Here is an 18899-nt window from a genome sequence, read left to right as displayed (position 1 = left end):
AAGTCTTTGCTAAGACACACCCATCAAATGTACCAGTTTATAGGCAAGTGTTTCAGTTCATAGAACATTTTCCCCACAAAAAAGAAATGGCTGTGATTTAGCAAAGGAATACTGTTGAGTAGCAGTACTGAGCCTTTCCCAATCAATATGGAAGCTCCCCCTCCTTCTCCAGAATTTTAAGTATTCTTAGAGAAAATTATGGGTCTCATTGACATGTTCTCTGTTTCTGAATCCCAGTAGGACACATTTCAATGCAAAGCCATGAATTATTTTCATTCTTGTCTTGCAGAAAGTTGCCAGCACGTGTTTCTCTCATGTATTATGGGGGCATTTTGTGAGTTCAGATAACAGACAATACTAGTCTGCAGCAAATAATCAAAACATAATTCGTACCGGAGGAGGTGAGGGCCTTGCGGAACCTTGGGCAGTTCCGCAAGGCCTGTAAGACGGTCCTCTTCCGGTTGGCATATAAATGACTGGTATTTAAAAACTGCAGAGGAAGGCTGTGAGAATAGCACCGAACTGTTAGACTGTTTCTTCTTGTTTTACTGTTTTAACTATTGTAAATTATTGAATATATATTTTAATATTTATTAATCTTAATTGTTCTGGATTTTATGTTGTAAGCCGCCCTGAGCCCGCCTTGGTGGGGAGGGCGGGATATAAATTGAATAAATAAATAAATTAGACCAATTCTGCATGTGTTTTGTAGAAATGCATGTGACAACAAAAGAAAATATAATCTAACATTCCCCCCTTCTTTCCACCTGCCTTTTAGCAGCTGTAGGGATTTCTGTTTCAAAATTTGTGAAACAAAATTAGAAGAATGACAGCCTGTCATAAACTTGTTATAACCAGAAGTGTGCAAAAAAAAAAAAAAGTTTTCTTACCTATGTGGATCTATTGGACTTGAAAAATATCAGTATTTCCAAATATTTCTGAATATCAGTATCAGTATTGTATTGGCATATGGGTAAATATTTGGGAAATCTGAATTTATTCAGCTTTATTATACCCTATGAAGACTGTCCCCATGGGGTATAATGGAGAATTTGTAAACTATTTGTAAACACATCATGCCTGCAGCAGCGTGACTTAGCGGGTGAACTGAAGGCTTTTAAAGTTTAAATGCCTTCAGTTCACTCATTGTGTTGAGCCACTGTGGCAGTACAGTGGCAGCGTGATTCGGTGAGGGAACTGAATGCATTTAGTACATAAACTTTAAATTTTTCAGTTCCTTCATTGTTGAGCCACCACCATGGCCTGAGTCAGCAAGTGAACTGAAGGTATTTAGCCATCTCTGATCTGTATTTGGCTACTGAAATAGCTGCACCTGGATAAAAGCCAGCATTATTCGGCTTTTGTTGAGTATGGCTAAATGCCTTCAGTTCACTTGCTGACTCAGGCCATGATGGTGCTCAACAGTAACCACGGGTCAGGCCATGGTGGTGGCTCAACGGTCAACAATCTCTGATCTGTATTCCACTGAATAAATACCTGAAAAATACCAATAAGGTATTTTTGGGATATTTGGCTTGGTATATATAGAGCACACACCCCTAGTTAGAATGTTTCACAGTCTGAAAAATAAATATTAGTTTTTATTAACAGTCTAAATCATTATTTGATTTAGGAAAGAATAGTCACTGTATTAGAATAGTCACTGTATTAGAAAAAGAAGTTAGTGGTGACTTGTGAAAGCTCCTACCCTGCCACAAATTGTCTTAGTTTTTAAGATGCTATTGAACTCTTGCTCTTTTCTACTTCTGCAGACAGACTAGTATGGCTACCCATTGTGTATTAGAAAAAATGAACAAAACAGAGAAAATGTTAATTTTGTTTTTTAAAAACATCTGAAGGATCTGAGTATCTTGATTTCTTTTTCAAGTCATAACCAACTTATAGCAATCCCTGATGGGGTTTTCAGGGCAAAAGACATTCAGAAGTGGTTTGCTGTTGGCTGCCTTTGTGTATCAACTCTATATTCCTTGGTGGTTTCCCATCCAAATACTGACCAGGGCCAACCCTCCTTAGCTTTTGAGATCTGACAAGACCAGGCTACCATGTGCTATCCAAGTCAGGGCATCTTATGATCTACACTTTATATAATGGCTTGCAAAAGATAGCAAACATTTTTTGGCTTTTCTTACAATGAATTTATTGATTAAATATTGTAGCTCATACTGTGCTCATAGACTTCTTTGGGCTCATACCTGGAGCAATTTTAGACTTGTTCGCATTCTGCATGACTGATACAATATTCCGATCTTGTTATAGTTCCAAACTGCATCTCAGAGCTCCCTCCAAAACTGAAACACAAAGCTCACAGCTGGGCTCTTGTGTTCATTAGGAAGCAGAGTACCTTAAAATTTTCAATTCTCCAACCTACTGAATTGATAAATGCTTTATTCTTAAGGTCATTGTATTAAAAGAGTATGTTAAAAATGCTTTGTTTATATTTTTCACAGTTAACCTGTCTTTTCAAATAGCACAAAATATTATCTGACAAACACAAATTCAAAGAAATGATGAATCAATTTCTCATTATTATTGATTCATAAAATAAATCCATTCCATCAGGAATATTCCATATTACCAGGCTCCTACTGGGACATTTGCAGTGCTATGCTAAGCAGAGTTATACCCTTCTAAGCCCATTAGCTGTGAATGTATTTTGGGGTAGGTGTGTCAACCAAAACAAATGAACTGTGTTCAGATGTCATGAAAAATCTCTGTCCATAATAGGCATGAATTCAGTTTTTTGTGCTCTCACACTCTCAGTTGCTTATGTGCAGAGCAGAGTTGGAAGCATCTCTGGTTTGAGATTCCTTCAATCAGTCCCCAATTTGCCATAACATTCTAGGTTTACTTGTGATTTGTGGAGAGGAAATAAAGTGCATAGGCACTTTCATTTGGGTATCATAGCAAGCTAGAATATGAAGGCTTGCAAAAACTAGGAAGCTTTCAATTGTGTATCATGCCCTGACCAAAGGGAGAGGAGAGCATACAGGCACTAGAACACACTGTGCTTCATGTCAGTCATGTACAAACAGATTTGTTGTTTTGGCTGAATGAAACCATATTTAGGTATGCAAGTCCACAGTCACATAGGCATTTATAACCTATGCAGTGTATTTCACATGAGGTTAATCTGCCGCCCACTATCTTAGAAAAATACAGGCAGAATTTCTTAAATGACTTCTGAGCAAAAAGAGACTTCATTATGGTCAGCAGCTTTAGTAATTTTCCAAGGAATAAACAACAAATGTCTGTTCACCTGCAGGCACAACTACATCTGGGCAATTTTGATGGCAGAGTATTCATCATTTTGGACTAGTCAAGGGAGATTGCTGTTGTGATTTGAACAGGGATTAGTAAGATCTTCCCTGATTGATAAGCAGATGTATTACTCTTCATAAATTCACATTCTGGTCTGTGCAAAATACTTGAAGGGCACTGTTTTGAAAATAGCAGGTATCATTAAAGCAAATATTATTGAAATACTATCTTGAAAGTGTTTTTAGGCTTAAGGAAGAAGATCATAATGGAGAATATTAACTAATGTCATGTGTACTACTAATGTCAACATTTGGAAAGCAGCATCAAAGTCCATTCCACTAGGGCTCAAGCAGAGATAATTCTTCTCTATGAAATGTAAATTTTAGGCTCCTGCAGCCTCCATTTCCCCTAGAACCATTTTGGGTGCTACACCATTTCATAAAGTTTTTTTGCCTAGACATTTGATGGCTCCGTAATCTGCTGCACTTGCATTCATGGTTTAAAATTAGCTCCCATTGCATAGTAAATTATAGATTTGCATACTCAGCTTTTCAATTGCTTAGGGAGCATGGACATGCTTGGTATGGTCTCACCTGAATATAAACAGCATAGATGGACCAGGGGCTGGGGGGGGGGTAAGTGGGGGCAGGCTTAGGAGCAGATGCTACACTTCATTGTGGGGAAAATACAACAAGGTGGCCCTTAGTTCACCCTGCTCTATACCATTAGGATAATGTGACCGAAATATGAAGTTTAGTAGTAGGAGGGAACAAAAATACATTTGTCTTGCAATAGTGCAGCTCCACCAAAAGGACAATCAGGAATGTTGAAAGTGAGAATGCTTAAAAATAATGAATACAAATAAGTGGGTGTTTTTTTTTCTCCTTTTCAGATCTACAGTGGAAATCTGGGCACATGGCGGAGAGCTTGACAAATATGCCACGGCATTCTCTGTATATCATAATTGGAGCCTTGTGTGTAGCATTTGTCTTGATGTTGATAATCCTAATTGTGGGGATCTGTCGCATCAGCCGTATTGAATATCAGGGTTCTTCTAGACCAGCATATGAGGAATTCTACAACTGCCGGAGTATTGACAGTGAATTCAGTAGTGCCATTGCTTCTATCCGACATGCCAGGTTTGTTGGATAAAGGGGAAGACGGGAAGACATAGGTGTAGGTTTTAAAAATTGCAGATGGTAAACCTGTATCTTGACAGTCCCAGTAGAGTTTCTAGGTGAAGGCTAACATGACAGAATATTTCCCCACAAACAAGATTCCTGCTCTTAGAAAATCAGGATTTCAGGAAAAAGGAGTATTTGACCTCTTATTTCCAACCTCTAATTTTGTATGTACAAAGATATTTTTAATGGAATTGTTTTATGTCATGAGTCCACACCTGTAGATTAAAATGGTACTCTCAAAACACAGGTTTGCTAGTAGTGATAAAGGAATGCATACTGTTTAAATTCCTTTTATATTATTTGTGTTTTTTGTGATTGGTGGTGCAATAGGTTTGCATGGTACTGTTGAAAATCTGTGAATATTGGAGGAACAGCCTGACCTAGCTCATTGGATTAGGATATCTGGTTGTATCTGGTTGTATTTGAAATGGGAATAAAAGAGTGTTACGTGTCCATTATTTTCCAACAACTTGCCAGTCTTTGAAATGTCTGAGTCAAGATATTCATCTGTTATATCTTTGTACCAGGCACTGCAAGATATTATTTGTTAAAAATGGTTGAAGTTCCAGTTTGTTCTCCTTAGCAGGTATAAGTGATTTCCTGTGATCTATGCAAGAATGAAGAAATGTTTGGCAATACAGACAAAGATCCTTAAGCCATTATTAGGTTTGGATAGCAATGTGCTGTTATACATTCTTTTCAGTATCTATGCAAGTTAGGGACTATGCAGTGACATACCAAGGGCAGGGTATTAGGTGTGGTCTGCCCCAGGTGCAGGTGATAAGGGGGTATTGTGACCTCAAAAAAACCCACTTTTCCCCAGTGAGATGCTGGCAAGGCACTCTGGCACCAGGGATTTGCCTGTTTAGAAAACACAAACAGTCCCTGTTCTTTCTATTCAGTTTCCCCTTATCTTGATATTCTTTTTTTAAAGCCTGCCCTGGGTGAGGCTAAGTGGATGTCTTTTGGGTCAGGGATAGCCAGTAGATGTTGATCAGCAGAGTGCAGGGTTCTCTAGGGGGTGTATGAGGGAGAGACAGTCATAAGAACATAAGAAAAGCCATGTTGGATCAGGCCAATGGCCCATCCAGTCCAACACTCTGTGTCACACAGTGGCCAAAAAACACCCAAGTGCCATCAGGAGGTCCACCACTGGGGCCAGAACACTAGAAGCTCTCCCATTGTGCTCCCCCCAAGCACTCAGAATACAGAGCATCACAGCCCTAGACAGAGAGTTCCAACAATACGCTGTGACTAATAGCCACTGATGGACCTCTGCTCCATATGCTTATCCAATCCCCTCTTGAAGCTGTCTGTGCTTGTAGCTGCCACCACCTCCTGTGGTAGTGAATTCCATGTGTTAATTACCTTTTGGGTGAAGAAGTTCTAACCAGACTGCTCAGCAATTTCATTGAATGCCCACGAGTTCTCGTACCTTGAGAAAGGGAGAAAAGTATTTATTTCTCTGCCTCAGCTAGGTAGAATAGGGGAATCATTTACCCACTCTGTCAGTCAGGAACTGCTTGCATCTGTTTCTTGTTGTTCTGAAATTGCATAATAATGACATTTCTTTCTGTCTTTTTGTTCACCTATGTTTTTTATTCACTGAAGGGAATGACAGTGAAGTGGCTAAATAGTATAATACTATATCATTTTTTTCTGAAGAAATAAATTTTTTCTTGTATAACCTTGAAGAAGACATAACATTTCTGTGTCTTTAGAATCTAACCTGTGTTCTAGTATAGTACTTGTCATAAACTGAGTGATGAACTAAAGTTTGTCAGAAATTCTGGCTGGATCATGGTTCATGAAATGATGTTTGCGAACTGCAGAACCACCATGAACTTCCATGAATTTTTGTGCAATTTGCAGTGGTTCATGAAGAGCTTCTCATTAAAAACAGCTGTTTGGTTCAAATGGCTCTCAGCTTCCCACCTCTGAGGTCTTTGGTTTAAATGGCCCATAAAAGGTTCACAAGCCAACTTTCCCATTCATATGGGTTTGTGGCTTGGTTTATGGTTCAGCCATGGACTGTGAACCAAACCACAAAAATGTGGTTCATGTCCATCCCTATTCTAGGACTGGAATTCCTGTTGTCCTAACAAGGCTATCACTTGAAGGTAGACTTGGGTCCACTGTTGTACCACCAATCAATTTCTGGTGTACCACTGATCAATTTCTGGTGGGCCACAGATTACTAAGATTATTGTGTTTAAAAAAAATACTGGAAATAAATTGGTCTGACCCACCAAGTCACTTCCTACCTACAAATGAAATGGAATAATCAAGATTGATGTGCTGGTGGTGAAGAATTCCATTGTAAGTCCGGTTTATGTGAAAGAACTTGGAATCTGTGAAGAATATCAATATATGTTTATGCCATCAACTAGTATTTATAATAATATATAAAACAGAGTTTTGAAACAGCTGTATCAAGGGCAAAGTGAGTGAGGCACTTGCCTTGGGTATACAAAACTGAAGGAAGCAGGGGAAGAAGTATATCATGACTAAAATAAATATTGTGTTGTTATTATGCTTTTTATTTGTGTGTTTACTTGTTCACCAAAACAACTGCTATGGAAGTATAGGGGACACAATTTTAGCTAGCTATGAATTAATGTCTGATGGGGTGGGGGGTGTTGTATGTTTTTAGATAACAGTGAGTCAGTAAGCTGCTATGGTGAATGTGTGTGTGCTACCAGTCTGCTGTTTTGTTCACAGTATTCTTTTTTGTTTTTGTCTTCAGGTTTGGAAAGAAATCTAGGCCTGCAATGTATGATGCCACTCCAATTGCTTATGAAGATTACAGCCCTGATGACAAACCTTTGGTCACACTGATTAAAACAAAAGATTTGTAACTATTTCAGGTGTTTGGGGGTTTTTTGGATTATTTTTCAAAAGGAATGAGCTACTGAATTAATTCAAATATTTTTAAGATGAAGAAAGTGTAAGAAATTAAATTGTCAGCTGCTCCAGAATTTTCTGTAGATTATTTAAGAACAAATCTTCTGCAGCTTTTAGTTTGGGAAAAATATTTTAAAAAACTGAATTTGTGAAGTTCATGATTTACCTTTTAATGTACTTTCAGCTTTAGAAATTCTAATCTTAACAATAGTGTGTACTTTTACCAAACTTGAATGAACTTCTGTGGTTGTTACAAACAAAATGCAAAGTGTTAAGCAATGACAAGTTTCTCTTTGACATAACAGTGCCAGCATTCTCAGTAGATTTAGGAGAAAATGTAAAACTTACCCATTACAGAAAATGAAGTCTGAAATGTTTGTGTTGTGAAAGGAATCTAGTCAAATTTATTATTCCTAAACTGAATGAATTAGCTTTCTCCCTATTTTGTGCATGGATAACTAACCTACTTCTCTGTTATGTTCCTGCTGAAACATACTCTTAAGTTGATGTTTGACATTTTTGTAATAGTATTCAAAGTAAGCTTTGTAAATTAATACATAATTGAAGTGCCTATTCAGGCAAATAAGGGGGGTGGATCCTGCTGACTTTGAAGTAAATGGATGATATAATTCCCATTGATTTCATGGTGTTTAGGATCAGGCCTTAATACTGGATATATATATATATATAAATATATATTTCTTTCAAAAGTCAAGGGTTTTTTTTAAGTGTGCGTAAAAAATTATAATTTGAACTGTTTGTCTCCCAAATGTTAATGTATAGCATTATTTTGCCTCAATATTGTGTATTTTCCATAGTGCATCTTATTTATGTGTGTATGTCCGCCCCCCTTCCCGGTGATTGCTTATGTACTTCTAAATTCTTGCTTATTTCAGAGAACATTGAATAAATGTGATCAGTTCAAGGTAGTAGCTGACCTTGTTTTGCCCTTAGCTGAAATAAGAGGGTGGAGAATAAATATTTGCTTGACCATGAGTTCACTTGAATCCAAGCCATGTGTCTAAGGGACATTGTATGAACCACCATGAGCGCATCACTGAATCCCATAGCACTGCACTGACCTTCACACACTTGGAACAATTTTCACATCTGATAAAAACAATATCTGTTTGTCCCTAATAGAGGTAATAGAGTGTTGGATTGAGAAGGAGTGCTGTACTGATTTGCTCAAATAAAATATCTGGTAATCCTTACAACAACTAAGGATAATTATTATATTCAGTGATATTACAGATGGAAGTGGAGGGGAGAACTCTGAGGGGTTGCTCTTGATATTTTGGCCAAACTGTCAGACAAGGCAAGAGGAGCAATTTCATCCCCTTCTTTCTTTATGCCTTACCCTCCCCTCCATTCTCATGGCTATTCCTGCAGTCCCAGAAATCAACAGCCCTGGAGGTCAAGAAGAAAAGAAATTTAGCAAAAATCTGTAGCCATCATCACCTTTGGCTGACAGATCATAGGCTCCAACCAGGGTGTGGGTGTGTGCATCACTAAGACAACCACTGAGTTTTATTGTGATGTCTGAATGTAGCCTATAATAAAGCAGAATATGGTCACAGGAAGATTTATCAGGTTTTATCTGTCCTGGAACAAAAGCAAGCATCTTCCTGTAGAAATGCCAAAATTTGAAGAAAAACTTCAAATAAGAGTATTGGAAGTATTCTTACTTATGATTCCACATGTACTCTGTTGTATAATAAATTCTGTGTCCCACCACTCATCAGTCAGTGAGTGAAAACCTCCAGCATACCATTTATATGAGGTTTAGTCAAGCATGTGATTAAAGTCCACAACTCAAAGGCTGAGTGTAAATCTTTTATTATGTCATAGTGTTCTGCTACAACTGCTAGAAGTATACAAATGAGCATTCTTCATTACATAGAATGGTATCTACCTAAATTAAAAACAGCACTCCAGCCATTTCTCAGCTTTCTGACTAAGATTTTTATATAACCTATGCTAAATTACCTTTTAAATTTCTACCTGATCCTAATTTTTTTCTCAGCAAATTAAAGCTTTGACCCTTACCACAACCTGAACAGCAACCCAAGAGGAGAATTCACCCTTCTAGGAAAAACTCTCCTAGTTAAAAGAGATGAGATTACTTAACAATTACAGGAAAAAATTGAAATAGATGTTTTAAAACCATATTTATAGCCATATATAGCTAAATTTAGCGGCCCCGTGGCACAGAGTGGTAAAGCAGCAGTACTTCAGTACTGTGGTCTGAACTCTCTGCTCACAACCTGAGTTTGATTCCGGTGGAAGCTGGATTCAGGTACCCGGCCCAAGGTTGACTCAGCCTTCAATCCGTCCGAGGTCGGTAAAATGAGTACCCAGCTTGCTGGGAAGAAAGTGTAAAAGACTGTGGAAGGCAATGGCAAACCACCCTGTAAAAAGTCTGCCGTGAAAACGTTGTGAAAGCAACGTCACCCCAGAGTCGGAAACGATGCTTGCACAGGGGACCTTTCCTTTCCATAGCTAAATTTACAGAAGGACAACACAAAGGAAGAGGTTTTTTATTTGCTTTTTGAAAATGGGCTTTTAACCCTTCCTTCCTTTTTCCTACTTAAAAATCTGCACCTGAGCTTTTTCTGGGTGGCCTAACTTGGATAAAAGCACTCAAGGGTGGATTTTTTCAGTAGGAAAAGGCAGGGGAGGAAAGACACACTCCCCATTCCTGCAACTCATTAGAAGTTGCAGCAATGCTTATCCTCCTTTGGAAAAGAGAGCACTGGAGACTGACAGCATTTTTGTATATAGGTAGAACACAGGTGGGGGCAAAGGTGTTATCCTAAGTGGCAACAAATTGATTACCCCACAACCTCACCCAGATCCTCCCCCCCAATGCTTCAGTCTACTCATAGCAGCATCTGTTTTTCTCTCAGTGTCTTCCAGAATTTAAACAGCTATTTTTTATAAAGCATCTGGCCCATTTCTTCAGTAAGGGGGCACTCCTTCCAAGCCTAGAAGGTTGTTTGAACAAAGCCATTTCTTAGCACTCGATGCCCACTGAGCAGATACCTTCAGTCACTGTGGAATATTACCATTCTGCTTGTCATAGGCTTTGGCTCTTCTCAAGCAAGTCTCTTTACAGCAAGCCAATAGGATAGTCTGCTTCACAGTGACCTGATTCCAACATGTCAACATAGTTTAAAGCCCTTTTCTTCCATATTGTTTCACTTGTCCCCTAGCTGAACGGGGGTGGGGGAAGAAAAATTAATACAATAATGGAAGAAAATGTAACGTGCAGTGGGAGCCTAAGGAGTGAGAAATCTGGTTACATTTCAGTCTTTGAAAACCTGAGTGGAAAAGGCAACCCAAGTACATTACTTAGGTGAAATAATCTGGATGGTTCTACTGTGCTTCAAAAGCAAGCCAGTAATATTCTATAAGAAATGGTCTCTGTGATCTTGTAAAAGCTAAATGTGTTCAGAGCAGAATCCCAAATCCGTTCTCAGACATATCTGTTCCTGAGCTGGAAGGTTGATGTGTTGGTTTTTTCATTGTACATTTTTCTTTTCACAGCAAAAGGAGAATCCTTGATATTACAGCAGCCAGACAGTCCATGAATTCTGTGGCAGAACAAACAAAGTTCCATTTTGCCTTTCTGAGAGCCAGTTTGATGTAGTAGTTAAGTGCACTGGACTCTTATCTGGGAGAACCAGGTTTGATTCCCCACTCCTCCACTGCTGGAATGGCCTTGGGTCAGCCATAGCTCTCGCAGAGTTATCCTTGAAAGGGCAGCTGCTGTGATAGCCCTCTCAGCCCCACCCACCTCACAGGGTGTCTGTTGTGGGGGAAGAAGATATTGTGAGCTGCTTTGAAACTCTGAGATTCGGGGTAGAGGGAGGGATATAAATCCAATATCATCACCATCGCCACCACCATCTCCTCCTCCTCCTCCTTGTTCTCCTCCTCCTCTGCTCCTTTCAACTTGAGAATGATGTGTAAGATGCAGTTTTCAGGCTACTGAAAAAGTCATCTCTGAAAAACATGAATTCATGGCTCATAATGCAATTATTCTACTGCTGTACTGAATCTTTTTATGAGGCTTCTTTTTTTACTGCAAAAGTTACTATTTTGGAGTAGGAGGTACAAAAATGTTTACCTTAACCTTAACCAAAAACTTAACCTTTCACACATTTCCCACTCGCACCTGATCACAGCCATTTCCTGCCCAACCTGCTCCTCCCTTTTAAAAAACAAAGTTCTTTGTTGCCAAGGATCATATAGTAATCATGATGAAACAATACCTCATAGTCAGATGGACTATCATTTAAGGATCAGCAAAGTCTTCCAACTGTCCTCACTGTGAAGGAGACTGAAAACATCCCTGTTACCTGGGCAACTGAGCTGACACTCTAGGTTTTACTAAGCTGCACTGACATGCATTAATGATTTTGATCTTTTTTGGAAGGCAGATTCCAGAATGTGTTGCTGTGGGGTTTTGTTCTGCCCCACAGTGGCCGTAGATTCAGGGCTTTAGTAGCCACATTTTGTAGCAGTAGTTTCTGGACCACCTTTAAGGTAGCCCCATGATTGTCACATTGCAATTACCTTTTAGTCTTGGCCACTGAGTTAGAACAACTTTTTTTTTAAAGGTGCAACCAGTGAGCCAGCCCAAGCTGCTGAAGAACATCTGGCAAACTCATCCATGAACATCTCCAGATTGTGAGCCTGATATGGGTGGGAATCTCATAAAGTAAAAGTTGTATGCCTACTCCTGAATCAATGTTGATCTTTTATGGACTCCACACATTAGATTTAGGTGAATTCCACACAGAAACAGGCTTATGTAGTTTCCCTGTTGCCAGTGCAGCTGCCTATACAGTTCAGTGACAGCAATAGGATTTCCACATGGTCTCCCTGCAGTTTACCAATTGCCTAGTAGCAGCCATCTCCCTTCCCCCAGGCTAGTGGGCCTGTGATGGATTGCATTTTTTTAAAAAAAGTAATGCTGTACAAACATTTAAGGACTGTGAAGGGTTAATTCTTCACAGAAACAGAAAACCTTGAGTGACAGGCTACTTCAAGTAAACTTCTTAGCAACAACTGATGATTTCAACTTTAGCTGAGAGCAGTTGAACACAGATGGAGAACTGGGGGAAAGTAGGCAAGGAAGTGTGGGAAGTTAGACGGAGACTCCTATTAAGGCCAAGGAAAGGGGATAGATCTTCTAGAGAGAGAAGGAATTTCCTGCTCAGTCTAAACAGGGTGATAGTTCTGAAGACTGAAGAGATCCCTGATGTGGTGTGATTAGAAACTGCCTTTAGAAATCCTAAGAGTTAGTTTAAAAACTTAAGACAAGTACTGGTGTTTCAAGAGAAGGGGTTTAGGTACTGGAAAGAGTGCACCAGCCTTCTGTAAACCAAAAGAGTTAGAGAGTTCTCAAAAAAAGTGAACTGGAGTGTTTGGGGAAAACACTGCAACAAAAGCCTTTCACCATAAAGATATAAGTTTCTGTGAAAAACTTAAGAAATTCTCATTAGCCTGAAACATAAGAACTAAAGTCTGTGCATGTATTGATTTTACCTCAGAGTTATCTATATTATGTCAGAAATTTTACCCCTGATTTCACCTGATCATTCTGCTCTATGTTGAATAAAATATTTTGTTAATTTGGAATATAAAAACTTCTTGAGTGCCATTTAAGTCATATAAGTTAAAGGCATCAACTCTACTTCTGCTCCTATAATAGGTTATGACTTGCACCTGTTAAAGATGTGAGGGGGATCTGGCTGTGACATCTGTCACCCCATTGATTGTCAGGGTTGATTTGGCTGATCTGGCTGGCTAGGTAGGTATTCCCTACCTCCTTCACTGCTCCATGTGTGTCCCTTCCAAATGTGTGTGCTTGGTGGAAGAGGACTACCATCCCAGATAGAAGGAGTGTACCATTCTTCAGTCAAAGGTATATGATAGCTGTGCTTGAACCTCCAAACAAGCTCAAGATGTAATTGTTATACACAGTGATGCTGCTGCATAAATACTGCTACTAAACAAGAACCAAATTAGCATTTTTGTTCTCTATTGATTCAGAATTTATTGTTGTTGTTTTAGTTACCTATTGGTCTTGAGCCTTTTTTTTCATTCATAGACCTGAGGACTGGCTGAGGGATTTTCACTCTTCTTGAAATTCTATTCCATGTTTTCCACAGGTGCACTTCATGCTTTTTAACTGAAGTGGGCAGTTTTATTTATTGATGCAGCTTTCAGTTAAAAAGATACACAGGCTGATGTACTTTTTTAAAAGTACAGTAAAATACAGTATAAATAATGAACAAATCAAATGGAGAGAGCAAAAGAGAACATAAATCAATTAAAAAAGGTTGGGTATACTTTAAAAAGCAGGTATAAAGTAATCAGATAGTTGTCCTGCTGCATTTTTGGGGTGGAAAAGATCTGATCCACAGCAATGATGTCTCTCAGAGAACTGTCACTCCTGAACACAACTGTACCTTATTTTTTCAAAGGAACATTGCTGGAACAAGGTTTCCCTAGAAAATGTCAAGGGCAGTAGGGTCCTATATTGGAGGAAATGTTCCTGCTAATTCACTTTGTTTAGGCTGTTTTCAAAGATCGAATGAGTAGAATTTTGGCAATGGATTATGATGGTATCCAGCCAATTGTAAATAGAGCTAATTTGCAGAGGGGTTCTTTTTGGTTCCTTGCCTACATCCCCCAAATTTAGGACCTTTGAGAAAGCCATGGGATGTGGTGTGGAAACTCAGAATAAAGAGGGAATTAGCAGAAATCTCCGTACCCTCTTGTGCAAGTTTACTGTTTCCAGGCAGGATTATGCAAGAGCTGTAGGGGTAATTTCTACCAGCTCTTCCTTCTTATTGCATTCCCTTGCACCCTAGTCCCTAACCCTTTGGAATAGCTTTTCAACAGCATGCAAAGTTTGGAAAAAGATGAGATGGCTGGACAGTGTTACTGATATAACTAACATGAATTTGAGCAGACTTCGGAGGATGGTGGAAGACAGGAGGGTCTGGTGTGACTTGATCCGTGGGGTCAGAAAGAGTTGGACTCAACTGTGTGACTGAACAACAACAACAACAAATTTTAAGAACCCCTCCCCTGACCGTTGGTTAGTGGAGTTCACCCTTTTATTTTGGGCTTAATTGTTTTAATAGGCACCCCATTTTACAGCCTAAGTGCCAAGGGGATCTAAAACTAGAGAGTCTCATATAAGCGCCTGAGTACAGCCATGAAACCCTGATAAAGAAGGATGTGCTGGTATTACAATCTCACCAAGCTCAGGGTTCCCAGTAACAATAGGACTTCACTTCTTTCACAATATTCACTTCATTCTCAATAACAAAAGACTTTTCAACACTGGAAAATCCTGGTATATCCCAGGGGTGTCTGCCCAGCCCAGGGAAGTTGTTTCATTAACCAACACCCAGTTCTTCTTTTTCCATTTTTTACTAAATCAAGAATGGCACTCAGGTTATTAATTTACATTTCATCCTGTTTCAGTGCTATCTTGACTCACCCAAACATTTGTGTTAACGCAGATCTGGGTTATTTCAACTTAAAGTATGTTAATCATGTCGCCCTGGGCTTTTCTTGTAGAAAAAGCTCAGCAGAAACTCATTTGCATATTAGGCCACCCACCTGACATCACCATTGTTTCACACAGGGCTTTTTCTACAAAAGCCCAGCAGAAACTTATTTGCATATTAGGCCATACCCCGGATCCCAAGCCAGCCAGAACTGCTTTCCTGCTTAAAAAAAAAGTCCCTGATGTTGCCTCATAGGCTCTTTGTGCCCATGCAGATTTCATTCACAATAACCTAATCAAGGTTTCCCCCCCACTTTCCCTCCATCAGTTTGATAGCAGCTTAAATCAGCCAATGATATTCAAACTTTTTATCTTGGACCAATCATGTTACTGGAAAAGTGGGTTCCCATGCCCAGCTATGTGGTTCCTCCCCATTAAAAGACCATCACAGGTCAGCGAAAAGTGTGCCATGTTTGCCCGCTACCTGACCACTCCTGCAACTATGTTGCAGTTTCCTACCCCCCACTTTTCTTGGACCTCTCCAGATCACAAGCCCAGGATTTAAGAGTCTATGTCCCTTCTCTAAAACATCCCAATTTTTTCCTTTCTATAAGCACACCCTCTTGCTGGCATGTGTGTGTTTGATTGTTTAGGGAATTAGTTCTCAGGTGCTTGCTGTAGGTTCTTCACATTATGATTTTGTATACAGCAGCAGTATCTGTGTTTATCATCACTCTTGCTCTGGCTTTCTTCCTCATTTTATTTTAAATAACAGTTTAATGGATGGAGGAATGTGAGCAATTTAATGGTGGAAAGACATTCACTCATACTCTCTTTCTTCCTAATTTTATTGTGGGGTACCCCTACTGAGATCATTCTGGTATAAACAGACTTACAAGGTCCTGTGTCATCCCTTGACAGCCAGTTTGGTGTAGTGGTTAAGTGTGCAGACTCATCTGGGAAAACCGGGCTTGACTGTTCTGTTCAAGAACCGTTCTGAGAGAGCTCTCTCAGCTCCACCTACTTCACAGGGTAGGTTGTGGGGAGGGGAAAGGAAAGGAGATTGTAAGCCACTCTGAGACTCCTTTAGTAGTGAAGGGCAGTGTATAAATCCAATCTCCTCTTCCTCCCCTCCCTCCTTCCCTTCCTGGAACCCTTTTTAAAGCTAATTTCCCCTTCTCTGAGTCCAGTTTGGGTAACAGTATGAGTTTTGTGAGTCACTGCTCCCTTCTTCAGATAAAGTTCTTCAGAACTAGCCAGAATTGGCCAGTATTGGAGAAGATACATGGGACTGAATTGTCTGAGCGACTAATGTCAGCCTTTCCTAATGTGTGACATCTTTACAAAAATTGAAGTGAAATAATAGGCCTTTCCATTTGACAACCCTAAGTGCTTCAGAAGAAAATTCTTTAAAACCACTGTTCTCTGTAATAAGTGTATCTACAATTGCTCAGGTGCAATGCTGGACATCGCTTATGAAGTGAGCTTCAATCTCATTACTGTAATAATCCTGTTACATTGCCCAGTAAAATTGGATTTGGTCTCATAACTGAATCCAAACATTTTAATCTAGCACAGCTGAAAGGAAACCTTATTTCAAGCACATTTTCATTAGAACTTTTCCAGAAGTGTGTGCTAAGAACACAGAACACCTGAACTGGTTTAGATCAACTATCTATCTAGTCAAGCATCTGATTTCACATGGTTTCATATGGTGGCCAGTCAGATATCAGTGGAAGGCTGATAGCAAGTCCCCCCCTGCTGTTGTTTCTGGTGGTAGAAAGTGCCATCAAGTTGCAGCCCACTTATAGTGACCCTGTAAAGTTTTTAAGGCAAGAGATTAACAGAGTTGGTTTTCCATTGCCTGTCTCTGCATAGCAACCCTGTACTTCTTAGGTGGTGTCTCATCCAACAACTATCCAGGGATAACCCTGCTTATCTTCAAAGATTTAATGAGACTCGGTTAGCCTGGTCCATCCAGTTCAGGGTTCTGTTGCTCCTAGTAGTGATATTAAAGGGATCACTGTCTCTGAACATGGAAGTTCCATTTAGTCATTGTGACTGGCCTTTAACTGACCTCTATGAATGTGTCTAATAATCTTTTAAAGACAACTAAAATAGTGGGCATCACCAACAGCAGATTTCCCAGGCTAATCACACTCAGAGTAAAGAGATATTTCCTTTTCTTCTGAGTCAATTTCAATGGGTCCATGAATTTCAGTATAGCTATTATAGCTGAAGGAAAATGTGTATTACATCCTCACAGTGAGAAGTGGAGTACAGAACACAAAACATGCAAAAAAATACTTCTGCTTTCAAGGATTTATATACAGCCTTAAATACAATCATATTTATTCAGTAGTAAGTCCTATAATCTACATTTCATATTGATTTATATCCAAGGAAGTATGTGTAGGGCTGCAGCTTTTCTTGACCTGCACTGGAATTCTGCTTCAGAGGGTTACTTCACTGGAGAAGTAAAATGTAGTTGCCCCTCTGGCATTCCTGGAGACAGCAAAATGGTTCCAGCTGAATGGATAGTCTAACATAAACTCTTCTGGCACCGAGAGAGGTCATTAAGGGATACCTGGTTACCATGGTAACTCAGCCTATGATCTTGGGAAATAAGAGCGAACTAGGACTCTGCTATCTTCCACAGTCCTTCCACAGCATATTGTGTCCAAGCCCAGCAGAAAGCTGAGTATGTCCTTATATTAGAGATCCGCAGTTATACATCAATTTTACAAATCACAAGCAATTATTCAGGTCTGTAACAACTGCTTTTTTACTTCAAAGACTCTAATCCAGTTTAAATGTGACACTAGGTGGTAAGGAAAAAACGTAACCACACAGTGTTCCATGCAGTTCCTGTCTCACCTCACCTATACAGTCATTGTAAGCCATTATAATGACACATTGCCGTGCAAATACTGCATTTGGGATATTTGAACACCCACGGGTTCAAGTCACAGCTTGTTCACTGGTTGTTAATGGAGACCTGGGTTTTTTTAATGATAGATTCATTTGTTTGTCCATCAGTGTTTGGACATTTGTAGGCATTTGCCAGGTTGTTTCACTGTATTCCTTAACAGCCATTAGATACAGTGCAATTGCTTTTTTGCATATGTCCATTCTCACATAGCCCAACTGTGTTCTCACACAGCCTAACTGAATTAATTCTTTGCATCTGCTTTCACTGTGGAAGAGCTGGGGCTCATACACTGCAGCCACTGTTTTAGGAAAGGTGTCTGAAGAACTGTATCTAATTGAGATGACAAGAGATGAAGGTCTAGGACTGCTAGGTAAGCTGAAACTAATAAGTCTGCAGGTCCATAAGGCTTACACCTGAGGATTCTTAAATAATTCAAATATGAAATCATTGATCTACTAACAAGTATGTAACATCTTAAATCAGCATCTCTTTTAGATGACTGGAAAACAGACAGATATAGATGAACATTATTCAGAATGAATCTATGATTGTCCTTTTCCTCAACTATATTGAAATTCAGTAGAAATGTCAAAACTGACCCTTTTTTGGGGCTCAGTTGTGTATAAACAACAGGAAAATTGAATGTAATGTAAACAAATATGGCCCAAAATAAGAAATTTGCCAAAGAAAATATACAGGACAATTAAAAGAGATTAAAATAAACAAAAATGTATTCATACATTTCTAACTAATCATATTATTTCTATAGTATTATGATACCATATTATTGGAGTGCTTTTTTCTTGCAAGAACGAATTCACTTCCACTCGCTGTCTTACATGGACAATTTACAGGCCAAGAAAGGGGATGTTGAGTTTGTATTTGTGTTAGATATTTGGTAAAAAATATTGAGCATTTCTTCTTTTTCTGTGTAATCTATTCAGATCTGAGAAGAAAATTTCTGGATCTTTATCTGAATAAGAAGCCTGTTCACTCTTCTAACTATAACCCGGATTTTGGTATAAGATTTGGTGTGTGTAAATATATAGTTGCTGCAATTAAAACA

General features: G+C 39.2%; 1 protein-coding gene across 1 annotated transcript in view; it reads left to right on the top strand.

Moving 5' to 3' along the window:
* DNER (delta/notch like EGF repeat containing) overlaps nucleotides 1-8296 on the top strand; it is a 263614-nt gene extending 255318 nt beyond the window's left edge. The window contains exons 12-13 of the mRNA XM_060242264.1: nucleotides 4172-4418; nucleotides 7210-8296. Of these exons, the coding sequence (XP_060098247.1) occupies nucleotides 4172-4418; nucleotides 7210-7321 (359 nt within the window). The 3' untranslated portion in view covers nucleotides 7322-8296. The remainder of the gene's footprint in view (nucleotides 1-4171; nucleotides 4419-7209) is intronic.
* Nucleotides 8297-18899: the final 10603 nt, after the last annotated feature.

The sequence above is a fragment of the Heteronotia binoei genome, chromosome 6, assembly GCF_032191835.1.
Source record: "Heteronotia binoei isolate CCM8104 ecotype False Entrance Well chromosome 6, APGP_CSIRO_Hbin_v1, whole genome shotgun sequence".
Classification (NCBI taxonomy): domain Eukaryota; kingdom Metazoa; phylum Chordata; class Lepidosauria; order Squamata; family Gekkonidae; genus Heteronotia; species Heteronotia binoei.
Note: the sequence above shows the minus strand (reverse complement) of the source record. Positions and strands in the feature narration are given on the sequence as shown.